We start from the raw sequence: 19,857 nt of genomic DNA, 5'->3' as shown, positions 1-19,857 counted from the left end.
TGACCACAAATTGACCTACAACAAATATTTATTGTTGCATGTTTGTCTCCCCTAACCAGAACTTGCCTTTTGTTTACTGCTACGTCTCTATCGTCGAGAACAGTGACCGAACGTAGTAGGCCCTCAAAAACCATTGATGGATAAATGGTCACAGCTTTTGATTATGCATGACTGTATTTTAAAATAAATTGGAAATCTTGCAACAGAATTTTTAAACCCAAAGGCCTAAAGCATTATTATTTTTGTTGTTTTTGAGGGGACTGGTATTCTTACCGCAAATAACGACGGTGGTTCGCAAAGACATGACAGCTAATGCAAGGGACAGGGCAGGAACTCAAAATAACATTTCTCGAACGAATGACCCTTTGGAGTGGGTATCGGTGTGAGGAGTCTGAAGGGATGCTGCTTGGTTGCGATGCTAGAAGGGGGATCCCCGGAGATGTACTGCCTCAGACACATCCACTGTAGGCGCATTAGTGTAGACTCAAACCTCCCAGACGTTGTCAACGCAGGAGGAAAAACAACATCCCCCAAATGAAGGAAATACTGAGGCCCAACCGCGCAGCCGCAGAAGGCGCTGGGCGGGGCCTGCGCAGCCGCAAAAGGCGCTGGATGGGCCTGCGCAGCGGCAAAAAGTACCCGCGGCAAGAAGGCGGCCTCGGCGGGTTGCCGTTTCGAACCTGGCGGGTGGTGGCTGGGGCCCGCCTGCTCTGAGCCCCTCGCCGGGGCGGGGGAGGCCGGCTCTGCTGCTGCGGCTACGGGCCACTAACCTTTCTCCTTTGAGCCTTTGAGTCATTGTCATCATGCTGTTGCCCGTGTTCACCCTGAAACTGCGCCACAAAATCAGCCCCCGCATGGTGGCCGTAGGACGCTACGACGGGACCCACCCGTGCTTGGCGGCCGCCACCCAAGCAGGCAAGGTAACTGTTTCCCACCGCACGGAGCCGAACCCCGCGGGACCTCAGGACCTCCGCGAGCTGCTCCTGTGACCCCGCCCGTCATCCTCCTGTCCCGCCCCCAGCCGGCGTTGCCGGGCAACCGGTAGTGGCCCTGTAGCTTTCTGTCCTGCAGAGAAGAATCGTGTCTACTTCGAACAGCTTTTCTGATCAGTTAACTTTTCTTATCGTCAGGCAGTTACACACGGACAGTGTTGGCGGCCCTATACCGATAGGGAAACTGAGGCCACGAGAAAGGGAGGGTCTTGGTCTGGGTTAGCAGGGGTAACAGACCCCGGATTCAAATTCAGGGTTCCTATCACTCTGAAACTCCTTCCATCGTCTCACACTTTAAAGTAAAACAACTTTACAGGAAATAAAAAAAAGCAAAAAAATTATCGAAGTTAAACGACTCAGATTGTACTTTTTGTCCATACCTTTTTTCCCCATAATTTATTTACTATAATAATTAGTAGGTGCTTACTATGTGCCAGGCACTGTGCTGGCTGTGGGAGTCACACAGATGAAAAGGACAAGGTGATTCAACATTCACCAGACTTTAAATAAATGCCTGCTTTGTGCTAGGTGTTGAAAGTTCAGGGATAAAGCTAGATTCCCTGCTTTCAGACATATAGTCCAGAAGTGCAGCAAAGGCAAATGAAGGCACGGTGTATTGATGGAGGAATGCAAAAAGTACGTGGAATACTTTGAGACCCAAGATAACTAGCAATTCCAAAGCCTTATTACATTAATTATTTCAGCATCCTGTGCTACAAGGCCAAGGACCACAGTGTAGCACAGGGTCGTGGGCCCAGTAACTACTAATTTTATGAGCTTGGCAAGGTACTTCCTAATAGTATCCACCACCTGGGGTTGTTGTTAGGATTAGATAAGTTAATACCTGTTAAGTGTTTGGCATATAGGAAGTGCTCAATAATTTTTAGCAGTTATTTTTTTTTACTCCAACGTTACTGATTAGTAACAGGTTCAGACAGAGTTTCAAAATAGGGTCTGAGGCCACTCAACTACGGTGGTGGAATTGAGACTAGACTGTATGTTGTCTGACCCATTGTGGATTTAATAAGCTAGCATTTGCATAATGTTTTATGATTTTCAATATACTTCCACCTATCTTCTGTTTTATCTCATATGATACATCTCAGAATATATAAGTAAAAAGTGATTCATTTTCATAAGTAGTATAATGTCTGGCACACAGTAAAGTTAGCTGTTATTGTTAGGAGCAACAAGAAAAGCTGCAAGGAAATTCATATTGGTTCTGCCATAGGCATTAGGCAGCTAAATGAAGGGTCTGAGAAGGTCCCGTTGATCTTTGCCCCACTTTATTAGGGACTTAGTGTGTACTGATCACTGTTCTTAGTTCTGCAGGTGCAATGCTAAATGTGACAGACAAGTCTCCTCTTTGTCTTGGAGCTTACATTTGAGAGAGGGGAGGTGGGCAGTTAACAGAAAATTATGCATATAATATGTCTCCATAGGAGAAAAAGCAAGTTAAGGGCGTGGGGGTGAGAGGAGATTGCTATTTTATAAAGGCCTTTGATAAGCTAACATTTGATCAGAGGTTTAAAGGAAATGAGAGAAGTCTTGCTGAATATTTGGAGTCAGCGCGTATCAGGCAGAGAACTCAGCAAAAGCTAAGGTCTTGAGGTGCAGGAACATAAACAGGCTGCTGGGGCTGGAATGGTATGAGGGAGTCTAAGAGATAGGATGTAGGATCTTGTAGGCAAAGGTTTTTATACCGAGTATGTTGAAAAATCACCAAGGATTTTGGTAAAATGGGTGATGGGATCTGATATATGCTTTAGGTAAAGGATAGCTCTGGCTCCCATGTGGGGGATGTGCTGTATGGGGAGTGCAGGGCAGTGAGTGTTAGGAGTGGAAGCAGGAAAACCAGGTGAAGTCTCAATGGAATCCTTTGTATTTGCACGTGTTCTAGAATGGCAGGAATACTGGATTCTAGGGCTGTTTTTGAAGACCCCCCCCCCAAAGTACTGTGTAATTGGATACTTTGTGTTCAGAACTTTAAACAAAACTGAAAAGTTCTGACCTGATCTTTTTATCTTGAGACTTAAATATATGTATATATATATATATGGACCGGCAATATTTTGTGATCCAAGTAATGCCTGAATATATTCTCCTTTAAAAACAATTAAACATTACAAATAAGCCTTCTCCTCTGCTGGAGTCTGCAACTCTTAAATGACTAGAAACTGTTGTGAACAAGCTATTGACTTACTGGGATCTGGTCTCAGCCTAAGCAAGGATATTTTAAAAGGGGATTTCTTGCAGGATGAACATTAGTACTTGCCTCTGGAGATATTTTTCTTCTCACTGCCGAGCTGGGTGAGGTGGAGTGGGAGATGTCAATTGAATTTATATTGTTCGCAGCACCCGCTCAGCTCAAGCAAATGTGGGAACTTCAGCCAGGCCTTTGGAAGGGAACAAAAAAATAGGCCCTGAGAGTGGGTCATTTGTGTGAAGCTGAGTTTGACTCTTTCCTAAAAAGACAGGTGGGTCTCCCTGGGGATTCAGTGTCTGCCTGCAGAGAGCATCAGGAGGGGAGTTAAGGAGAACCGGACTCCTGGGACTCTTGTTGTCATTGGTAACAAACCCCAAACTCTTATAGCATCCATAAGTTATTTCTCCTTCAGTTTCTTAGCATATTTAATTGCTGGAAGCTGTTACAATTCTTTTGTTCAGCCCAGAACGAGAGGAAAGTACGTGGCAGCTAGAGCTTAGGGTCTGGAGCCAGAGACCAGGCTTCATGCCTCAGCCCTGAAGTTTCCAGGGACTTCAGTTTGCTTATCTGCAAATTGGGGATTGTTGTAAGGATCAATTGTAATAACACTTGTAAAATTATATGTAAATATTATACAAGTGAGAACTGTTGTTACTATCGAAACGCAAATACTACGTTCAGTAACTACACACTTTTTCTGTATGTTTCTAGTCAATTCTTTTGAAAATTATTTTTAAGTGAATAGGCTACCTTGTTTAAGTAATAATTAAAAATTAATCCTGCTTGATTTATACCAAAGGGGTGAAATAGTCCCTTAAAATTACCAAGTTCTAGTTTGGTGTTTCACAACCTTTTTTTTCATATTGTCCTCCATGAAGATATTTTTAGGCAATGAAAATTTCCCCAATGAAATTTTGATACCACAGATAATACTGTGTTCTGTTTTTGTACTGTGGTCACGAACCATTCTGCTAAGATTGCCTTCTACCCCAATCTTCCCCCCTCCGGAACTATATTACCCTATTGAGAATGCATATTCTAGTACAGGCCTCCATTTTACAGATGAAGTCTGAGGGAGTTGAATGATTTATGCGGACACTCAGGTGATTATATTTATGATAGTTGAACCTGAATTAATTATATTTGGGCTAATTATTTAATTCCCTGTTTCACTACTCTAGGTTATGAAAACCTTTAAAATGCTTGATCTGTGTGACTCAGTTTAAGTTTGTAAAACAGATTTATTAACTACCAGAGTATTTTAAGGGTTAAGAAGTGAATTTATTAGTTGTTTGGATGAAAGAACTAAAGGAAATGCTTATCTTCTTGGTGTATAGCAATCACATTGTAACTGTAGCAGATTCTTCTTGGCTGATCAGGAAAAGGCTAATTTGTAAGAGTGTTTTGACATCCTGCTGTTGGATAGCATGTAAGCTGCCCTGGTAAGCAATAACTAGATCTTGTTTATTACCTGGTTCTTTATGAGACTGAGAACCCCACTGGATTTTCACAGTTCATGACTGAAAGCGAGCCATGGACAGAACTGGGTGTGAGTATTTTAAGTTTTATAGATGATTAAAGTGATGTCTTGATCATGTTGACAAAAAAATTTGATGTTAATCTCACAGTTTTGGTATTTTAAGGGAATGTATTTAACTGTTTTTGCTTTAGGTTTTTATTCACAACCCTCACACTCGGAGCCAGCATTTCAGTGCATCCAGGGTCTGCCAGAGTCCCCTGGAGTCTGACGTTTCTCTTCTTAACATTAATCAGACAGTCAGTTGTCTGACTGCGGGAGTACTGAACCCTGAACTTGGCTACGATGCTCTCTTAGTGGGAACACAGACTAATCTTTTGGCTTATGACGTCTACAATAATTCAGATTTGTTCTACAGAGAGGCAAGTATATCCCTTAATAACCATAAATTTCCCATTGCTCAACAATGTCCATTGTTTTTTCTTTTGCTCTTAATGCCATTTTAATGCAGCAGTGTAATTTGTACATGGGGAGAAAAGAGGGGATGCTACACCCTAAAAAAAGACATTAAAGGTAAAATTCAGGTTTATGACTTGATACTTAGCTAAAGTCACCCTGAAATGGAGATTTCTGCTCATGGTGGTTTAGAGAGGATGACAGCTGTGCCAGCCCCAATGCTGATGCTGCCCATAGTTCACACCGTTGTGAGGGGTGCAGTCCAGGTTCTCAGTGTGGTGAGGGCACATCAGCAGGAAGACAGACTTTCAATGTTTCAAGGTTCTCTGTACCTTGTATAGAGAACACCAGGTGGAAGAGAAGAAACACATGTTTCTCTGAACAGCTTCTGGAAGCCACCGTCTTGGCTGCCTCTTGCCCTGAGCAGACTGATGGCAACTGGGACCAACAGCCGAAGCATTTTGTGAGAGGGCAGAGGTATTTCTTCCCGTGGGTTCCTTATTGTGAGAACACTGCACACCTGCATCTAAGGCAGCTTTATTTTTGATTATCAGTTATAAGGTTAAATGTAGAATCAAAGTTCATATCCCAGAATTATTTAGCATTATCAAGCAATGCTCCATCTCCTTGACAGCGTATTTTTCCCATGGGGCATGACTGGAGGATATGTGGTCACTTAGTACGTAGCGGACAGAGACAGCTGCAGCCATGGAGGGGGTGGGCGTGCTCAAAGAACTGGGACATAGGTAAGTATGGTGCAGACACCTACTGGAGACCTGGACTCGGAGCAGGGTCCTGGAGACTGCATCAAGGACTAGAATTTTATTCTAGGGATAGTGTAGAGCCCCTGAAGGGTTTGCAGTTAAGGGGAACCATACCTGTGCTATGTTTCAGGATCCATTGTTTTTTAAAGATTAAAAGAGATCAGACATTTATTTTGATGTACTTATTTTGTGATTACCATAGTATAGTTAAGCAACGTGCACATTTTGCCATTTATATCTGTTTTGGTAATCACTTGGTGAAACTCTGGCTTATTTTTTTTTGTTTTGCTTTTAAAAAGGGAAATTGCTCCCACAAGATTGGATCAGGATTAAAACATGGCTTTTCTAGAGTACATGATCCTTTCAAACTAGCACATTCCACCGTCTGAACCCTAAAAAAGACATGCTTTTCCCACATACCGAATACATTCATTCCATCACAATATCAGAAACCCTTAAACCATTTCAGTAACAATACAAATACAATACACAGTTAAAACCAGTACAAAGTTTCACGAAGTCTGTACAGGAATGGTCTGTCTTAAGGCAAAATTCTCTGGCTCTGGACCTGTAAAACTCAAAATAAGTTATTTGCTGCCAACATACAAAGAAGGGACAGTCATAGGATAAATATTGCCATTTCCACAGCGAGAAATTGGAAGGAACACGGTGGTCACCGGACCCAAGCAATTTCAAAAACCTGTAGAACAAACTCCATTAGATTTCAAAGTCTGAGAGTCATTTATCTTTGGGGCTTTAGAAAACGGCAGTCCCACCCTTTCCAAGGGCCTGTGCAGTGGCCTGCCTCTCTTTGAGTGCAACCTTAGGGGACACTGGGGAGACCACGTTTTCCTCTCCAAGCGTTGGATCACACCTGTCTGTCATCTCCGGGGCACATACTCAACCACTCCATGTAGTAGCAGCCAGGCTTTCCTCAATCCCCAAGGAATGTGGTCCACTGTCTCCAAGCACTTGGATGGGTCTGCTCTCCTAGCCAGAGGCTTCTTGACTTCAGGCTTTAGCTTCCATAGTTCTGCCTCTGAAGTTATTTTTCCTCCAATGTGTCCCTTCTCTGCCCCTCATAGTCCAGACCGGCAGTTGTTCTGTTTATACAGATCCCACAACTTTTGTCACAGCTCTTCCAGAATCTTTCCCTTATCCACTTACAAAGTCTTTCCAACATGTTTGGTATTTGCAAACTGCAGCAGCACCCCACTTCTCTAGTACCAAAATCTGTTCTAGTTTGCTAGCTGCTGGAATGCAATATACCAGAAATGGAATGGCTTTTAAAAAGGGGAATTTATTAAGTTGCTAATTTACAGTTCTAAGACCATGAAAATGTCCCAAATAAAGCAAGTCTGTAACAATTAAGGCATCAACAAGTGGTTACCATCACTCATGAAAGGCCAGTGAAGTTCATGATTTCTTTCTCAACTGGAAAGTCACATGGGGAGCACGGTGACATCTGCTAGCTTTCTCTCCAGGCTCCTTGTTTCATGAAACTCCCCAAGGGGAAGAGGGGTTTCCTTCTTCGTCTCCAAAGTTCTCTCTGCCCTCCAGTTCTCATGGCTCCCTCGTTATAGCTTATCTTTTGTGAGATCTGTTTGTGATAAAGACTGATTCCACCTCTGTCCATATCTCGTAAGCCAGGAAGCCAGCAAATTGGTTTCCTGGTTGCCTTGTGTTAAAGTTTAGTACCATAGTTTATCAGATAAGCCCTTTCTATAACCTGCCATCTACATATTCTTGTGTATTAATTAATATCCAAATAATTCATTCTTATTACAGAAAAAATAAGGAAGCAAAAACCAAAAAAAAAAATTGGCCATATTTCTACCTCTGGAAATAGTATTGTTAACTCTTTTGAATTTATTTATCCAGAATTTCAACGAAGTATATATGAATAATTTTATTTTATTTTTTTATAAACTGGGATCATACAATATACATGTAACCTTTTGCTTTTAAAAAAATATCAACTTTTTAAAGATATCACATCCCATACAGTTCACCTAAAGTGTACAATATAATAGTTTTTAGTTTATTCACAGAGTTTTGTGAATTAACCACCACAGTTAAATTTAGAACATTTCCCTCACTCTGTAAGAAACCCTGTATCCATTAGCAGTTATTCCTGATTTCCCCACAGTCTCCCAACCCTAAACAACTACTAATCTGCTTTCTGTCGCTATAGATTTGCCTATTCTGAACATTTCATATCAATGAAATCATCCAGTATGTGTCCTTTGTGTCTGGCTTCTTTGACTTCACATAGTGTTTTCAGGGTTGATCCATTCTGTAGCATATATCAATATTTCATTCCTTTTTATGACCAAATAATATTCCATTGTATTAATATACCATATTTTATTAATCCATTGATCAGTTGATGGGACACTTGGGTTGTTTCCACTCCTTGGTTATTACAGGTAGCCTATTCATTTGATAACCTATTGTGAAGTTTCTGATGTAATTATGTATGTATACATATGTATTATGTATATGTATTATGTATATATTATGTATGTATGTATATATACATAATTTTCATTGGTTCTAAGTATTTCATTGTATTAATAGAAAATTTGTTTAACCAATTCCATATTGGTGAACATTTACATTATTTCCATTGTTTATTGTAATTGGTACTGTGATATGTGTACATCTTTGCCTATTTCTCTGATTATTTCCTAAGGATAAATTCCTAGAAATGCAATTGCTTTTTTTCCCCTCATTTTATTTTTTTTTAATTGAGATAAAATATACCTATAGGGACATGGACACATTTTAACTGTACACCTCGAATAAAAATACAGAATACTTGTATCACCTCAGAAAGTATTCTTATCCCCCGTTCCAGTCAATTTCTAACCAACATAGACAAACTCTGTTCTGATTTCAGTAGCCTTTTATTAGCTTTCCCTGTTCTTGAACTACATACAGATGGAATCATGCAATATGTACTCTTTGATGTTTAGCTTCTTTCATTCAATAGAATGTTTGTGAGATTCCTCTATGTTGTTACATATAACAGTAGCTCATTTTGTTGCTCAGTGTTTTCCATGGTATAAGTATACTGCAGTTTGTTCATCCCTTCTGATGATAGACATGTGGGATGGACATTTGGGTTATTGCCAGTTTTGAGCGACTATGAATAAAATTGCGGTAAACATTTTTGTACAAGTCTTCTTGTGCATATATGTTTTTGTTTATCTTGGGTAAATACCTAGGAGTAGAATTGTTGGACCGTGTGGTAGATGTTTAACTTTATAAGAAGCTGCCGAATGTTTTCCAAAGTGGTGGTACCGTTTTACACTTCCACCAGCAGTGTGTGGGAATTCCAGTGGCTCTACTATATTTGATTTGCCAGTCTGATTGTGAAGCGGTATCTCATTGTGGTTTTTTTATTGCATTTCTCTGATGACCAATGATGCAGAGCATCTTTTCATGTGCTTATTGCCCATTTATATGTTTTCTTTTGTGAAATGTCTTAAGTCTTTTGCCTTTTTTTTATTGGTGGTTTGTCTTTTTTATTATTGATTTATAGATGTTCTTTGGATGTGCTGGTGTAAATTCTTTCCGATTTATATATTGCAAATATTTTTCCCATCTATGGTGTGTTCCATACTCCATACCAGTAGGTACGTGTCTTTTGATGAGCAAAAGTTTTCCATTTTGATGAAGTCCAGGTGATAATTTTTTTTCTTTAATGGTTGGTACCTTTTCTGCCTCTCTAAAAAATATTTGCCTGTTTGAAGATTGCGAAAATTCCTCGTGTTTTTGTTCTAAGTTCAGGACTCAGCTTTGTGATTGCTGAGTCAAAAGACTTAAAAATTTTTTTTCTTGGTAGATATTGCTAACTTGTTTGCAAGGTATACTACTATTTTTCAACCTCCCTCTCAGAAAATGGAAGTGCCCTTTTCATCACACCCTCACAGACTATGGATATCATTATTCTTTTTCATATTTGCTGAACAGAAAGGTAAAAATGACATCTTGTGAGGATGAACTTTTTTCAGATGTTTGTTGGCTATTTGAATTTCTTCTTGAATTTCTTTTTTTTTGTTTTTCTTTTGGGATGTTTACCCTTTCTTTTTTATTTGCTTTTTATATGTTAAGTGTATTTACTCTTTGTCTTATATATTGCAATTATTTCTCCCAGTTAGTTGTTTACCTTTTAATTTTATTAAATTTTAAGTGAGCATTTAGTAGTGTTAATTTCTTATGAAGTCTTTTCTTTATAGCCAATTTGTTCTTTATAGCTTTTCTACTTCAAGATTATATAAGAATTATTTTCCTACATGATAAACCATTAATGTTTACAAAGATGCCCTTAAATCTTCCATGAATAAGTTAAATTATGCTTTTGTATTTTATTGAAGAAGTCTGAGACAATTATTCTGGATAGTGGGTATATGGTTGTTGTTTTATTATTATTAGTTTGACAATGTTACAATTGCAAAAAGTTGTATTGAGAGAACTGAGTAATAAGAATTAAAAAGAGTTACCCCCCCTTCCCCTAAAATGGTGACATGTAATACAATGTTTGAGTGCTTAAAGGTGTAAAACCTTGATTCTCTGGAGAATTTGACCTCTTAGAACTTTGAGGCCCTAGAGACCCTGTGGGCTGTAGCAGTTTAGTGTGAGAGGCTGGCAGCCTGGGTTGAAACTGATATCCATGCTTGTGCTTGCGTAAGCCACAGTGACTGTCCTCAGTGGACAGCCCTTGCTAGCTTCAGAGACCGTGTGGCTCCACACAAATGGTGATGGAGGAATATGATATTCAAGTAAAAATAAAAATACAGCTAGTGTGGCCACTTCACTGTATCTGAGACTGTGCCTTTTTTTCTCTTCTTAGGTAGCAGATGGGGCAAATGCAATTGTTCTGGGGACATTGGGAGATATTTCCTCTCCTCTTGCGATTATTGGTGGAAACTGTTCCCTGCAGGGTTTTGATCATGAAGGAAACGATCTTTTTTGGACGGTATGAGGAGCAAAACATTCTCTTTGGTACTCTTAAATATTTTTACTTTTAATTTTTACTTTTACTGTCCTTTAGGTTTTTTTTCCTTCCTTTTAACCATAGACTTACTGGATGATACAAAAAATAAAACAATATATAGATTTCTGTACATTAAAAAAGGATATGAGTAATTTGAACAACACCCAGTGGTGGTTTGTGTAATCCTCTCTTTGGTGTAGCCGATATAATTGGATTAAGTTTAAAGAGATGGCATATTAATGATTTCTGGTTTTGTCTTCAGGTTACTGGAGATAATGTTCATTCCTTGGCTTTGTGTGACTTTGATGGTGATGGGAAGAAAGAGGTATGTGGAGGGAGGTGATACTTCTCTTGTTTGTTCTGCTGAACAATTTTTCTGTGACAGTGGCATTTACTTTGAAAGAAGTTTTAGGTTCTCAGCTGATTTTGGTGCTCTGTTGCCTAAGTGGTACCCTAACTGGCCTCATTTATCTTTCTTTTCTCTTTCGAACAATAAACCACTTGTCTAATATGAAAATAAGGTCATCATCTTTCGGACACAGGAGGGGGAGAGAAAACCCGATAGTTAATGGGATCTCAGTCATATTCACACTTTTATAGTAGGCTTCTGATGCTTTGAATCTATATTAGTAAGTCATTTTCAATTTTGACCAAGTTTTTTAGGAATCTCAAAATTTTAAAGATTAGCTCTTAAGCCTTTGAGATTATTCTGATGGTGTTCTAGTTTGCTAGCTGCCGGAATGCAACACACCAGAGATGGATTGGCTTTTAATAAAAGGGGATTTATTTTGTTAGTTCTTCAGAGGAAAGGCAGCTGACTTTCAACTGAGGCTCTTTCTTACGTGGGAAGGCACAGGGTGATCTCTTCTGGCCTTCTCTCCAGGCCTCTGGGTTCCAACAACTTTCCCTGGGGTGATTCCTTTCTGCATCTCCAAAGACCTGGGCTGAGCTGCAAGTGCTGAGATGAGGTATGCTGAGCTGCATGGGCTGAGCTCTCTCATTTAAGCACCAGCCAATTAAATCAAACATCATTCGTTATAGCAGGCACACCTCCTAGCCGACTGTAGATGTAATGAGCAACAGATGAGGTTCATGTACCATTGGCTCATGTCCACAGCAGCAGAACTAGGTACCTTCACCTGGCCAATTTGACAACTGAATCTAACTACCACATGTTCACTCCTTGTCAACTTGGCAATTACACGCATCACCTTAAATAATATTAAGGTTCAAAAAATTCTCTTCTGGCTGTGGACCTATGAATCTCAAAACAAGTTACCTGGTGCCAGTATACAAAGGAGGACATTCACAGGATACAGCTATTCATTTCCATAGGGAGAAATTGGAAAGAACACAAGAGTTGCAAGACCCAAACAGTTCTGAAAACCTGCAGGGCAAACTCCATTGGATTTCAAAGTCTGAAAGTCATTTATCCTTCGGCTTTAGAAAGTGGCAGTCCCACACTTTCCGAGGGCCTATGCAGTGGCCTGCCTCCTTCCAAATCAACCTTGGGGAACATTGAGGAGACCACCTTTTTCTTGGCTCCACTCTCTCCAGGCATTGGGGCCACACCTGGGCTCTCTGCCATTTCTGGGGCACACGCTCAACCCTTCCATGTGGTGGCAGCCAGGCTCTCCCCAAACCCCAAAGAATGTGCTTCACCCTCTCCAAGGCCTGAGGCGACATGACTCTTCCACTGCAATGAGATGGGAGACTCGTCCTCTGCCCTCAGAGCAAACTCACCCTCTCCGTGTATATGGGTGGGTCCACTCTCCTGGCCAAGACTTCCTGGCTTCAGACCCGAACGTCCATGGTTCTCACTCTACAAACTCCAGTTTGACCCTTTTGTGTCTCCCTTTGTCCAGATTGACAGTGGTTCCGCTTACACCAACAGTCTCTGCAAGCACTCCAGGACTTCTCCATCATTCTCTTTACAATTCCTCCAAAATCTTCCCCTTAGCCATCCAAAAAACCATTCCAACATATCTGGTATTTGCAAATCACAGCAGCACCCCACTCTCTGGTACCAAAAATCTGTTCTAGTTTGTTAGCTGCCGGAATGCAATATACCAGAAATGGAATGGCTTTTAAAAAGAGGAATTTAATGAGTTGCTAGTTTACTGTTCTAAGGCTGAGAAAATGTCCCAATTAAGCAAGTCTATAGAAATGTCCAATCAAAGGCATCCAGGAAAAGATACCTTGATTCAAGAAGGCATTCAATGATATTCAGGGTTTCTTTCTCATCTGGAAAGGCACATGGCGAACACAGTCACAGTTTCTCTCTCGGCTGGAAGGGCGCATGGTAAGCAAAGCATCATGTGCTACTTTCTCTCCTGTCTTCCTGTTTCATGAAGCTCCCTGGGAGGCGTTTTCCTCCTTTATCTCCAAAGGTCACTGGCTTGAGTACAGCAGAATAAGCCCTATTCAATACTATATGTTTGAATCTGTAATTCATCTCCATGGAGATGTAACCCAATCAAGAGTGGTTGTTAAGTTGAATTAGGGGAGATGTGTCTCCACCCATTTGGTGGGTCTTGATTGGTTTACTGGAGTCCTATAAAAGAGGAAACATTTTGAAGAATGAAGGAGATTCAGAGATTGCAGAGAAGAATGACATAGCCATGAGAAGCAGGGAGTCCACAAGCAAGTGACCTTTGGAGATGAAGAAGGAAAATGCCTCCCTGGGAGTGTCATGAAACAGGAAGCCAGGAGAGAAAGTAGCAGATGATGCCTTGCTCGTCATGTGCCCTTCTGGCCAAGAGAGAAACTGTGACTGTGTTCTCCATGTGGCTTTCCAGATGAGAGAGAAGCCCTGAATATCATTGGCCTTCTTGAATCAAGGTATCTTTCCCTGGATGCCTTTGATTGGATGTATCTATAGACTTGTTTAATTGGGACATTTTCCTTGGTCTTGAACTGAAAATTAGCAACTCCTTGAATTCCTCTTTTTAAAAGCCATTCCATTTCGGATATATTGCATTCCAGCAGCTAGCAAACTCGAACAAATGGTTACTCTAGAAATTAGCTTCTTGGGCAGCCAGTTGGTATGAAGTGTTGTATTGAACACTAACTTAATGTTACTCTTGTCCTTGGGTGCTGGGCTCTTGCATGTGAAAAAGGTCTTCCATCTATACGTAGGGAAAGGGTGAACAAGGGTGCTGGGTCCTGAGCATTGGATTATTGAGGGATTGGAACTCTTCGATAGCATTAGCAGCATACAAAGCATTATTGAATTTTTTTGTTTTGCTAGTGGAAATTTTGATGTGTTTCCTTAGTAAACTGAATACTCATGATCTGTCTCTGCCACCCCACTTCAGCTTCTTGTTGGATCTGAAGATTTTGATATCAGGGTTTTCAAAGAAGATGAGATTGTGGCAGAAATGACAGAAACAGAGGTAAGAATTGACACTTCAAAAGTATGGAAACTTTGGGTAAGCTAGATCAAAACAGACAAATGTAACATCAAAGGAGAGTGCTGGGACATCTCACAACTCAGATAGTTTTAGGACTAAAAACTGTGGTGGTTATTGAGGACATTATGTTAAATGAAATGTCAGGCACAAAAGGATGAATATTATATGATCTCACTGATATGAACTTATAATATGTAAACTCATAGGCATAAAATATAGAATATAGGTTATCAGTATATAGAAATGAGGCTAAGGATTGGGGAGCAGTTGCCTAATAGGTGCAGAATGTTTAACTAGAGTGAACTTAAACATTTGGAAAGGAATGTGTTATGTGAGAATAATTAACACTGGAATGACGTGTGAGTGTGGTGTGGTCGAAAGGGGAGGTTTAGAGTTATGTATGTCAGAAAGTAAGTTAGAGGTTAAAACATGAGAATGTAGTACTTACTTCGGCAGCACATATACTAAAAATTGGTAAAATACAGAGAAGATTGGCATGGCCCCTGTGCAGAGATGACATGCAAATTCATGAAGTGTTCCATACAAAAAGAAAAAAAGCAAAAAACCATGGAATGTATTACACAGTGTATCTTGTGGTAGATGATGTCCACGATTAACTATACAAATATAAAAATGTTCTTTCATGAGCTAGAGCAGATGTATGACCCTATTATAGGGAGTTAATATTAGAGTGGGTTTTTTTTTTTCTTTCTTTTCTGAGGTGATAAAAATGTTCTAAATTTGATCATGGGGTTGTATGCACAATCATATGATGAGACTGTGAACCAGTGGTTGTATACTTAGCATGGTTTCTAGTTGTGTTGAATATATCTCAATAAAATAGCATTAAAAAAACTGTGGTCAAGTCCCCTTGGCAGAACAGCGAGAAAGGGGGAAAATTCAAATTCCCCATTTGGAGAATTTCTGATATTCCCGCAAGCAGTGGGAACAACCAAATCAATAGGCCAAACCTTCAGTCTTGGTGTTTGTTCATATGAAACTTATCCCTGCAAAGGATAAGTCAAGCCTACTTAAAATTAGGCCTAAGAGTCACCCCCAGAGAACCTCTTTTGTAGCTCAAATGTGGCCTCTCTCTCTTAGCTAACATGGTAAGCAAACTCCCTGCCCTCCCCCTCTCTACATGGGACATGAGTCCCAGGGTTGTAAGCCTCCCTGGCATTGTGGGACATAAATCCTAGAATGAGCTAGGACCCACCATCAAGGGATTGAGAAAAACTTCTCGATCGAAAGGGGGAAGAGAGAAAAGAGACAAAATAAAGTGTCAGTGGCTGAGAGATTCCAAACAGAGTCGAGAGGTTATCCTGAAGGTTATTCATACGTATTATATTGATACCACCTTTTTAGTTTAAGGTGTATTAAGCTAGAGAGAAGTGCCTGAAACTGTAGAGCTGTGTTCCAGTAGCCTTGTTTCTTGAAGATGATTGTATAGTGATGTAGCTTTCGTAATGTGATTGTGTGATTGTGAAAACCTTGTGTCTGATGCTCCTTTTATCTGTGATATGGACAGTTGACTAAAAAGTATGGATTAAAAATAAATAATAGGGGGAACAAATGTTAAAATAAAAAATATATGTTGGGTGGATGGAAATACTAGTGGTCAATGAGAGGGAGGGTGAGTTTTTTCTTTTTCTGGAGTGATACAAATGTTCTAAAAAATGATCATGGTGATAAATATACAACTATGTGATGATATTATGAGCCATTGATTGTACACCATGTATGGACTGTTTATATGTTAAGAATCTATCTGCTTGTACATTGTTTTATCGATAAAAATGAAAAAAAAACAACTGTGGTGGTTAAACAGAACTGTACATTGCAGAGAAAGAAGAACATAAAAAACCCTGTGTTTAAGGTATATTTGGAAAGACTGATTAAACAGAAAAATTACTGAGTATGAGTGAATACATTAAGGCATTTTCTTTAATAAGTTAATACATGTAAATAATAATAGCAGCCATTTATTTTGTGCCGAATATGTGCCAGACACTGTTCTAGGAGCTTCACATGAACTAACTTACTTAATCCTTACAGCACTCTGATTAGGAAGGTATTTGTGTTATGACCATTTTATAGATGAGAACACTGAGGCACTGGAAGTTAACTTACTTGCTCAAGGTCACATGGCTATTAAGTGGCATAGTGAACTGGATTTGAACTTTGAACCTTCTCTTCCTCCTCCTCATGTATATTATATGAGATTGAATGAAGTTCGTTAAGTTTTACTTTTTTCTCGTCATTCAAATCAAAGTTTCTAGGCATATTTCTGTAGGCAAACTTAAAAATTAGGTGTTAGAGAATTTGGTTAGTTTCTTTATAATTAGGATCATTCATGTAATTGAACCTGAGATGTTTCTTAAGCATCTTAAACTTCATTTTTAAAAAAGTAATGAATAAGGATTGCTCTTAAGGTTGTAGTTTTGACATTCTTAGGATATTTGTTTGCTGCTAGTTTTCAGGGACTGAGCAAGAATGAAGCAAAGAAAAAAAGATTGAGATATTCTGAATTAAGGATGGAAAAGGGCAGAAGGAAGAAATGGCTTTTGAAAACTGAAAATGGAAAGAGAAAACCAGACCAAAGGAAGTTGTAGAGATCAGAATGGAGGTATTCTGCAAAATTTAGTCAGATGGTGTTTGGGTGATGGTGTATCAGAAAAGTTTGAGGGCACTGGCCTTAAAACTGACCTTGGCCACGCATCCTTAAATTGCTTGTTTTTCGCCACTTCCTTACAAAAGCTATCTAGGAAAGTCAAACGTCTCTGTTCCTAACATCTGCAAAAGGAGCCCCAAAAGCAAAACTGACATATTGAAGAATATAATGTCAGCAATTTCACTAATTTGCCTTTACCCTATAAGAGGTCATGGATTTTTTAAATAGATCTACTGTACTTTTTATACGTTCACAGGTAACTACCATGGTAAAATGGTGGTTATGGATAAAGAAGAAGTGAAAGGGAGAAATGAGTGCCAAGAGCAGCAGTCTGAATATATGTGTCCACTAGGGGGTTCTATTTTACATTTATGTGCTTAAATTTCTGGAGAGAGGGTCCTTAGCTTTCATTAAAATCTTAAAGGAGTCTGTGAATACCTCCAAACCCAAAACAAAACAAAAAGCAGAACTTGAGACTTTCTCACCTATAGGTGCTGAGGGCTACATTACCATATACCTTTCCTTCTATTTGCAGTAAATCTTTTCCCATTGGGTGGGAATTATTCAGGTTTTGTTAATATTTCTACTAACTGTCAATACTAGATGTGAGGAAGGTGCAATTTTTGAAGTAGCGTTTTCTTAAATCCTATAGCAGTACAGCAGAACATATAATAGACCTAGGGATTTGAAGTGACCATTGATCCTCTAGTCCGCAAAAGAAAGAAATGAATGAACTAATGAAAGACCAAGGAACTTGGGAATTGGGAGCTAAACTTAAAAAAAAAAAGTAGAATTAATAAAGTTATTCGTTTGCAGGGCCATTTTCCTGTCATTGTGGTTTGATTTTGCTACTGGCACAAATGTCATCTGAGATCAGCAAAATCACAATTCATTTGGCTTATGAACAGTGTAAAGTATTGCCAGAAGAATGCCTCAAGCTAAATAATTTTGAATTAGGAACAGCACTTTATATTCAGAGTTAAATGAAGTAGGTGGTTTTGTAGAAAAGCTGTAGGTGTAAAGGAAATTACCTAACTATTCTCTGCTTTATAAAATTTATTTCTTAATATCTCTTGTTTTAGAGTCAGGATTAGAAAGTCGATTTGCAGAATCACAGATATCATTAAGCTTTGGTTTTAGTACTAAAGGATAGTTTTGTTCAGCATCTAAAATTTTATCCTTTTAAGGAAGTCATGTTCCTTGAATAGTCTTATAAATATTTCTGTATAGCATACGCATTCTATATATTGTTATATCTATACCCAAATCCACGTGCTTGGGTTTTTGCTTTTCAAAGGATTATGTTTTTTTCTAAAAAAAAAAAAGTTTCACCTCTAGTAAGCAGTAAATTTTGCATAGAAAGAAAAGTATACATATAAAATATATTCAGTTGTGGGTTGATACAAATCTTTTAATTTAGACTGATGGATAAGTTAAGAAAAAACTGGGATAACCATTAAAAACCTGTTTGATTAATATGTATAATATCTTTTGTACATATTCTAGATCTTGTATACTAAGCTGGGATTTCCTCCTTTATCCTTTAATTTTTACTGTTTTAAATAAATAATTTGCTGAAACTTTAGCCACTTAAACTTGATCTAAAACACCAAACTTTGTGTTTATTTAAATCTGAATATCCAACTCTGAAATACATGACTTGAATCAGAGAGAAGGGGAATATATTTCCCATTAATGGATTACAAATGCATTTAAATTGAAATTTAACACACTTGTCACAAAGCATGCAGTTGTATGAAGCTATACTTTACATTAAATTGAGGCTTGATGAAAAATGTTATTTTTTTTTTTTTGTACTGTTTTTACAGATAATCACATCTCTTTGCCCCATGTATGGCAGTCGATTTGGTTATGCCCTTTCCAATGGTACAGTTGGAGTTTATGACAAAACAGCCCGATACTGGAGAATTAAAGTTAGTATGATTCAGCCTTTGATATTTAGAGACTTTATAGTTACTGAGGGATTTCTGTACTAAATGTTGGAATTTTTTTTTTTCAGTCCAAAAATCATGCCATGAGCATTCATGCTTTTGATCTTAATTCTGATGGAGTGTGTGAGCTGATAACTGGCTGGTCCAATGGGAAGGTAAGTGTAAGTAGCAGAGTTGAGATATAATTCAGAGTAATAATTGCTTGAGACATATTGACTATATGACTTAGGATAGTAATGTGAAATTAATTATAAACTTGTGCTCCATAGCTGTGCTTTCAAATTTAACTTCATAATCTTTCCACAGTTTTTCTTTCTGGTATGGTTAGTTGTCAAGCATTACAGAATGAGTAAGTATCCTCTTGGTCTTGTAAAAGGTCTCTTTGGGGGGGGATCTCCAAGAAGATTCTTTCTAAATCTCTTCCTCGAAGGAAGGAGAAACCAATCAAGTATATTGATTCTAGATTCTAGGTATAGACCAGTAAAGAGAAAGGGTTTTAATAACTTAATAATGAAATGTTTGCGTTGCTATTTTCTAATCGTCAAAATTGCCTGAAAACTTAGAATTAATGTGAAGAATCATGTTCGTATATAGTTTTCCCAGATCTAACTTTAAAATAATATCCTTTTGCTTTCTTTCTTTTTTAACTTCAAATAAGAATTTTCTACAGACTTTTGACAATTCCAGAGTGCCTTGTTAGAAACTGCCTAAGTGGCTGCCAGATCTCTATGGATACCATTTGCCTGAGCGTTCTTGTTTGTCAGCGCCAGATCAGCTCATTTCTATTTTTTCTTTATTTTTGGCCAGTATCTTTTTTTTTTTTTTGTATATTCATCATCATGATAATTTCTTAGAAGATTTGCATCAATTCAGAAAAAGAAATAAGAAAACAGAAAAAAATTCATACATACCATACCCATTATC

At 38.7% G+C, this 19,857-nt stretch overlaps 1 protein-coding gene and 1 non-coding gene across 3 annotated transcripts in view; both read left to right on the top strand.

The window, feature by feature from the left end:
• The first annotated feature begins 595 nt into the window (after nt 1–595).
• Nucleotides 596–19,857, top strand: part of BBS2 (Bardet-Biedl syndrome 2) — a 46,045-nt gene continuing 26,783 nt past the window's right edge. Inside the window, exons 1-7 of one of the 2 annotated variants that reach the window (XM_077132496.1) lie at nt 596–920; nt 4,870–5,097; nt 10,754–10,879; nt 11,160–11,222; nt 14,215–14,292; nt 18,811–18,915; nt 19,002–19,088. In XM_077132496.1, the coding sequence (XP_076988611.1) occupies nt 804–920; nt 4,870–5,097; nt 10,754–10,879; nt 11,160–11,222; nt 14,215–14,292; nt 18,811–18,915; nt 19,002–19,088 (804 nt within the window). In that variant the 5' untranslated portion in view covers nt 596–803. The remainder of the gene's footprint in view (nt 921–4,869; nt 5,098–10,753; nt 10,880–11,159; nt 11,223–14,214; nt 14,293–18,810; nt 18,916–19,001; nt 19,089–19,857) is intronic. The other variant, XM_077132497.1, reaches the window with a different exon arrangement.
• LOC143660448 (U6 spliceosomal RNA) lies at nt 14,751–14,858 on the top strand. The gene has a single exon (XR_013164049.1). It is a non-coding gene; the product is annotated as a U6 spliceosomal RNA (small nuclear RNA).

Source organism: Tamandua tetradactyla, chromosome 16 (genome assembly GCF_023851605.1).
Source record: "Tamandua tetradactyla isolate mTamTet1 chromosome 16, mTamTet1.pri, whole genome shotgun sequence".
NCBI classification, from domain to species: Eukaryota; Metazoa; Chordata; class Mammalia; order Pilosa; family Myrmecophagidae; genus Tamandua; species Tamandua tetradactyla.
The sequence above is the reverse complement of the archived record's forward strand: the minus strand, read 5'-3'. Positions and strand labels throughout refer to the sequence as shown.